This window comes from Physeter macrocephalus, unplaced genomic scaffold (genome assembly GCF_002837175.3).
Source record: "Physeter macrocephalus isolate SW-GA unplaced genomic scaffold, ASM283717v5 random_694, whole genome shotgun sequence".
Lineage (NCBI taxonomy): Eukaryota > Metazoa > Chordata > Mammalia > Artiodactyla > Physeteridae > Physeter > Physeter macrocephalus.
Window position 1 is genome coordinate 1 of NW_021145959.1, and position 7,470 is coordinate 7,470.

Below are 7,470 nucleotides of genomic sequence, written 5' to 3' on the forward strand. Positions count from 1 at the left end.
TGGGGTGGGAGTGCTGAACAGGCCCAGGGAAGATGGGCAGACTTAGGGTGGGCACAGAAAAGAGGAGAGGGATGTCAGCCTAGGATGGGGCTGGACCAGACACTTGGAAGTGCCTTCTGCCCAAGGTCGAGGTCATCTCCTGGGATACGGATCAGGCAGCATAAGGTGCTAGAGCCAGTAGAGTCCAATCCCTCCTTGTACAGATGGGGAAACAGGTGAGAGAGGGCAGAAACACACCCAGGTCACACAGTGAGCAAAGGACAGGGCTGGGCCTATGACCAAGGACTCCTGGTCATTGCCCCACTGGACTAGCTCCTCTTCTTGTAATCTTTCACCTCTCCTCCTCCCCTCCTCCAGCTGGACAGAGGGCTGGGAGGGAAATCTGCAGATACAGCTTGTAACCCTGGGAAGGGATCCCCAGGAATGTGTAATTTCAGCCGGGACAGGTCAGAAAAGAAGTGACTCTATGGCTTCCAACTCTGGGAAAGGTTTTACTCTCCTTGGCGCCCTGGCCCAGCGCCCTCACTTCCACCACCCTCCAATCCAGCACACTAGGATCCTCCTTACCAGGACGCCCGAGCCACCCACTCAGCCCTAATCTACCTCTTCCCCCTTAACTCCCTGCACCTGAGTGGGGGGGCAGGAGGGGGTGTGACTCAGTGGGAGAAAGGCAGCTGCTATATTTGAATGATTACATAAGCCAGCAGGGAAGCAGCTGCAACGTGACTCCATCAAGGTCGGGAGAGAAGTTGCGTCTGGGTCCAGGAGGGAGGATCTCCTCCCTCCATCCTGAGGCTCCAGCCTGGGTTTAGACAGGACTCTATAAGAACCTGGAGATTGTGAACTAGATTATGCATTGCCGGACTGCAAGGGAGGTTTTCCCTAGGACTAAACATGCTGTTCCCTCTCCATCACCTTAGAAACCTCCTGACTTCTGGAAACCCTAAGGCCAGACCTAGACTAAGCCCCAGATCTTCCCCCAGGAACTCTCTCCAGAAGGAAAGACAGAACGGAAAACACAGTTTGTCACCGATTTAGAAGAGTGACTGCTGGGGAGGGAACCAGGCATAAAGCCTTGGCTTGCCCGCGCCGGCTGGGGAAGACCTGTGTTCCTGTTCCAGCTCTACCATTTACTAGTCACTTGACACTGGCAAGTCTATGCCTCAGTTTCTTCACGGATAAAATGAGAACAAAGAGTAACTTTTTTATAGGGTTTGTTACAAGGATTAAATAAAATGACACATGCAAAGCCTTAGCCCAGCAGGCTGTGGGTGCTTCATAAGGGCTTATCAGCATCATCATTTGCATGTCATTACTGCCAACACTAAGGACTGGCTAGAGACCTCCCAGGTGGCTGAACTGACCCCTTCGCCCCACTGACAGCTGATCTGAGTGGAAGGTGGGAGGCCAGAGGAGAGAACTGAGATCTAAGAGTCAGGAGCTCCGCCAGACGTGCTGTGTGCCCCTGGGCAAACCCCTGCCCTCTCTCGCCCTCAGTCTATAAATGAGCCCTCAGGGTCCCCAGCTCTGGAGTTCATGTTTGCAAAAAGATTTTACCCCACTGGGATTAGTGACCTGTGGTAGTGGAAGCTTCAGGAGAGCTGGTCAGGATGGGGGTGATCTGGGGGTGGTATGAGCTGGAGGCGGGCACAGCAGCCAGTGCTGGGCACCAGCACAAGGCCCACCTCCTCAGGGCCTCTTGGCAGCTCCTCCTAGGGGGTTCTGGGGGCCTCCGGAGGAGGAAGGCTGTGCCCACCAGGCTTTGTTGCCATGACGCTGGTCTCCATGGTGTTAGGCACACAGCCCTCCTCTCACCCAGGAGGAGGGACTGGAAGTGACAGAAGCTGAGGAGGCTCAGGCCCTGGGCCCCCCTGGCCTGTCCCTCTGTCTCCATCAGTGCCTGTGGGGTCCCCATCCTGTGCCCCTCAGGAGGGAGGGCAGGGAGGAAGGACAGCTTCCACCTCAGAGGGTCAAAAGAGTGACACAGAGAGGACTCAGAGTGACTGAGGTGAAGGGAGAGACATGCAGGAGTGCAGAGGAGTGGCAGAGAGAAGGGAAGGGTAGGGGGAAGCTGGGGAGACGCAGAAGGGGGGAGGGCAGGGCGGTGGGGAAGAACACACTGCAGTCACGAAGGGGGAAGGGCCTCCCAAGCTGACAAGTGGTGGGAGGCACCATCCAGCCCATCTCTTTGGTCTCAGTGTTTTGAGGTGGGTGGTGGTGGGAGGACAGAATGGACGAGGAGGAGCGGGAGGGAGGGGGGTAATTTTCCTAGAGAGCTTTGTGTGCAGGGGCGTTCATACACGTGCAGCGTGTGTGTATGTGTGTGTGTGTGTGTGTGTGTGTGTGTGTGTGTGTGTAAGTTCAGGAGAAAGTGTGCAGGCACCACATGTGTGCAGGGCATGAGTGTGTGTGGCATGTGTGTGCCTGTGCCACTGTGTCTCCAGGGTGATAAATACAGCAGTAGGAGCTGTAACCATGGCAGAGAAAATGCGGAAATTTCCACAGGCTGAAAGTGGCGTGGGAGAGGGGAATACGCTGGGGTTGAACCAGCTTGGTCTGGCCAAGGAACCCTGTCCCTGACAGCTCTTCCCTGGGCCAGTCTCTAGCTGGACCCAAGTGGCCAGGGCACACACATGTGCACGCGCGTGCACACACACACACACACACACCCTAAGTGCACCCTAAGTTCTTCTGGATGGAAGAACAATCCAGAAGAGCTTCCTGAAGGAGGGGTCATATTGGAAGAGAGGTTGGGAGGTTCATGCCAGCTACCCTTCTATGTATATGAGAGACAGACACACCCCAGATCAAAGTCTGGGTCACTTAGGTCACAGAGCTGACCAAAGGAAGCTGGCTGGGGAAGACCCCAACACCAGAGGCATGGGGGACAGGCCCTGGAGTGACAGTGGTGCACTAAGCTCCAACCACAACAGGCTGCTCGCTGCAGGGCCACATCACCTTGCCTGTGGCTCCTGCCATTCTCTCTCCCAGAAACATCTCCCTCTCGACTCCACCTGCAGAAACACTGCTTGTCCTCCCAAGCTCACCTCCTCTTTGGAGTCTTTCTTGATCAATTCCCCCAACCAGAAGAGCTCCTCCTCCCCCCACGCCACTTATTCATCTGCTCTGGCTCATTGTTCAGTGAAGCCCTGAACACACTGTAGGTGTTCCAGAAATGCTTGTTGAATGAAAATATATTGGGCCTGGAAAGGACTCTGGATGCCATGATGCCTCCCCAGACATATTTGGGAAGGGGGTTATCGAGGGACAGTGCCAGGTACTTCACACGTATTAGCTCATTTAATCCTCCCATTAGTGGGTGCTATTAATACCTCCAAAGTACAGAAGAGAACACTGAGGATCAGAGACCTCAGGAACTCAGCCAAATCTAGTTTGCAGATGGGAGTGTCGGCATCTGCCCAGTTGGCATCCACACCCCTGCTTTTCAAAAACAACCAGTTGTGGGCAGGGGGCTTAGGAGCCATGAGAGCATGGGGCCAGGAAAGAAGGTCTCAGCTCCAGGCCCCCCTTCCAATCCCCGGGCTCAGGGGGAAGCGGAGAGGAGGCAGGGCCCATCTTCCCTTCCCCAGCCTCATTGATTTCTTGTGGAGCCCAGGGGTCTCCTGAGGCCCAGCCCTCGAGGGCTGGATGGCTGCTGAATGCTTTGCAGGGTAGGCAGGTTGAGCAGGAAGGAGGCGGAAGAGAGACGGACACCCCACCCCACCTCCCAGCCCCCACTCCCCGCCCGGCTCAGCCTCCTCTCCATCCACAATGCCTTCACCCCCAAGCTCTGACTTGCCATAGCTTTCTCTCCCAGGCCTCCCCATGCTCCCCTGCCATTAGGCCCCGACTTGGGTTGACCCTGGAAGCCCTGTCCTCCTCCCCCAACACTTCAACCCACCCTCACCCCAACATGCACCCCCTCCTTACCATGTACAGCTGGAAAGTCTTCCAGTCTTCAGGGCCAACTCAGGGGCACCTCCTCCTCCAGGAAGCCTCCTCCCTCTCCAAGAGCTGCTGCCCACACCTCGGCAGGTGTGGCTCCAGGTTCTTTATCCATCCCCCTCAACCCAACCTCAAATAATATGTGAACAAACCACCCAGGGTCCCAAGAGACCCCATATCTACAAATCTTTGTGACAAAGACCAGTAGAGCCTCCTGCCCTAATCCACCCAACACTGCTGTCTTTACCATAATTCATTAAGGTTGAGGCCCCGAAGACTCCTGTTGGGATGTCATCCCTGATCCCCAGGAAAAGCACTTTAAGCATCATTAACTCTTGACAGTTCAGATCCCCTTCCCCAGGGGACAAATGGGGCCACTTATGAGAGGAGACAGTAGAATTGGAATCAGGAAGGAGAACCCCCCAAAATGGGGCAGTGGAAATGGACCTCAACCCTGATTCAGAAGAGCTGTATGACCTTGGGCAAGTCGCTTCCCTTCTCTGGGCTTTCTTCCTCTGCCAGGAGACAGTACGTAGAGTACACAGGCACTGACCCACAAAGGCCTTTCCTCCCTCCTTCGGGTTCCAACGGCCTGGGAGTCCAAAGCACTTCTTGTATTGTGCTGCCTTCCAGAGTATCACCAGCCCTGAGGTCAAAGGCAGGGAGGACCAGGTCTCACCCCACACTCCAACAGAAGACGTGGGGTCCTCCAGAACCTGTTCTGGGACCCAGCAATGTTGTTGTCCGTGGCTGCCCCCTGGTGGCCCAATACGGTCATTGCAGCCTGTCCCTGAGCTGGGGCAAGGGACACTTGGCAGCCTAGTAGGGGAGCGCCTCCAGTCTCACCCACCCTTTCTCTGGGCCTCAGGGTTAGCTGGTCAGATCCAGGGAAGAATTCCAGCCCCTGAGCACTTGAACAAGGGTCTTTTCCTGGCTGCAGGTGGAATGGTCAGCCTGGCCTGGAGCAGCCCACCTAGGGCAGGACAAAAGTGGGAGACTCAGGGTGGGGGGGGCTTAGTCCCAGCCTGTGAAGCCGGCCAGAGAACCCATTCCAGTCTGGCATCTACCTCCCCTTCCCGAGAGACAGGAACAAGGAACATGGAGTCCAGGCCACCAAGACCCCCACCTGCATCCAGGCCTCCCCACTGAACTGGATCAGTGAGAAGTCGGGGGACCCAGCCCCCACCCACCTTGCCCAGCTCCAGTGGCTGATGCTGAGGCTGGGAGGTCAGCCTGTCTGCCCGCTGGGCCCCTGGAGAGAGGCTGGTAATGAGGCTCTAGGCAGAGGCGGAATGTGGTATCTGGCACCTTCCCAGGGAGTCCCAAATTTGTCTCTGAACAGCTTATCGCCCGCCCCACTTGCCAGGGCCTTGTCTTCTTGGAGGTGGCCAGGCAGTGGCCAGTGAGGGCAGCTTCCTGGTCCAAGGCAGGGCACCTCTGAAGGGGTGTGCACAGGAGCCAAGGGTAACCTGAGGACCTTCTTCCTAATTTAATAAAGCTCCTGTCACTCCCTCCGTGACCCTGTGTCTCTAGAAGGGCTGATGACGAGCTACCTTGAGTCACTCACATGCCACACAACCAGCCCCTGGCTCAGAATCAGGCTGCAGCAGGGAGAGGGACTCAGTCTAGCTGGGGTCTGTCCTGGTCAGAGTCAGGACCAGCAATCCCCATGCCAGCTGCACAGGAGTACAATGAGGACAGCTTGGAGCCAGCCTGGGGCTCTGTCTGGGGCAGGGGGAGAGTATCTGAACAGCTGAGGGCCTGGAGACAGCAGGGTCAGGTCCCCAGCTTCAGGGTCCAAGGCACTCACCTCTGGAGTGCCTGTCCTCCTGTCCCCTCTTACCCTGGGACACCTGAAAGCCCCAACCAATCATAGACCTCAGCACCAGGGGATAAAATATACAGATATATTTATATTATCAAAAGGTCCCCAAAGTGGGGAAGGGGCACCGGGCAGCCTAGGCCCTCCCAGTAAGCCCAGACCAGAAGGGGGGCTAAAGTCCCCCAAGTCCAGTTCTCAGCCCTGTATACATTTACCTAAGAGCTCCCTCCCCACCTCAGCTGAGTGCTCCTTTAGAGCTATTCTGGAGTCTGTGGCAAAGGGGTGGGCTCCCTTCCAGCGGGGGCCCCAGGGCCTTGAGACTCTGAAAGGATGGCAGTCCGCCAGAGTGCCTCACTGATGCCCATCTCTCCAACCCCTTAAACTCAGGGTGTGTGACCCGGGGTGGGGAGCAGGCCAGGCCAGGAGGGTTGAGCACCTGGACAGAGCAGGTAAGGGATTCCTCCTCAGGCAGACCCTGCTGCCTGCCCCCCATGTCCTGGCCAGGGAACCCCAGGCTGCAGTCAGAATGAGGGGTCTGGGGGTGCGGCTTCCTCATGAGCCCCCTGCTGGCTCACACCAGGCATGCAGGCCATGAGGGCGTCTTGCCCACGAAGGCTTCACGGTGGCAGAGTCCCACCTGCGATCAGACGTTTCGGAGGAGCTGTGGGAAGGCACAAAGTCCAGATTCCATGAGCACGTTGTGAAGACTCACAGGGAGCAGGGGTCAGGGGCCAGCAGAGAGGGGTCTCCCGGGAACCAGGTGAACCCAAGGGGCCTGTCAGGACTCCCACTGAGGATGGAGGGACAGGGTCAGAGGGCACTCAGAGAGGAGAAGCAGTGGTGAGTCAGGTGGAAGGCAGGCTCCAGCCAGGTCCCCAGCCGCCTGCCCACAGGGATGGAGAGCCACTCACAGAAAGGGGGTCCGCAGTAAAGGCAGCCACGCTCCGGCGCATCTCATTCTCACTGCCGCGCAGGGGGATCAGCGAAACGCTGCCCAGCCGGACCTCAGGCACCGCCCGGGACACGCGTGAGGGCTCTGAGGGCCACACCAGGCCGTCGTGCTGGGCAGCAGAGGAGAGGAGGGGTGTTGGGGTCTGGGCTCGGTTCGCTGGCCTAGACACTCAGCTCCGGATCCACCCACCCTTCCCAGAAATGCCTCCAGCTATGATCTGAAGCGAAACCCTCAGCTTTGATCTGAGCCGATATGAGAAGCAGCTGTTAGGAGAACATGACTGTATCCCCCCCACAAAGCCCAGTCAATTACGTTACTCAACAACCCTCATTTCTAGGTCCACAAACAAACCGCTCCAAGAAAGCAGTGCCAAGAAAACAGTTCTAGAGGAACATGTCTGCTTCCTTTCACCAGGAACCAAGAAAACTCTAGAATCTGCTCTGTTTCCCTTTAGACTTTGACTACCAGGAAGCTCAGGGCTAAAAGCTCAGCCCAAGCCCTGGTACAGTTTTGTCTCCCTTCTCCCCAAACAATTCTGAGCTCTCATTTTAAAAACCTGTTTTGGCATGGACTTGAGGATATGGGGAGGGGGAAGGGTAAGCTGTGACAAAGTGAGAGAGTGGCAGGGACATATACACACTACCAAATGTAAATTAGATAGCTAGTGGGAAGCTGCCGCATAGCACAGGGAGATCACCTCTGTGCTTTGTGACCACCTAGAGGGGTGGGATAGGGAGGGTGGGAGGGAGGG

The 7,470-nt window shown here is 56.7% G+C and overlaps 1 protein-coding gene across 2 annotated transcripts in view; it reads right to left on the reverse strand.

Moving 5' to 3' along the window:
• Positions 1-5,876: 5,876 nt before the first annotated feature.
• The window catches only part of ARAP1 (ArfGAP with RhoGAP domain, ankyrin repeat and PH domain 1), a 41,941-nt gene continuing 40,347 nt past the window's right edge, over positions 5,877-7,470 (reverse strand). For both annotated transcript variants that reach the window (XM_028486083.2, XM_028486082.2), the window contains 2 exons: positions 6,679-6,828; positions 5,877-6,428 (listed from right to left, as the gene is read on the reverse strand). In XM_028486083.2, the coding sequence (XP_028341884.1) occupies positions 6,411-6,428; positions 6,679-6,828 (168 nt within the window). In that variant the 3' untranslated portion in view covers positions 5,877-6,410. The remainder of the gene's footprint in view (positions 6,429-6,678; positions 6,829-7,470) is intronic.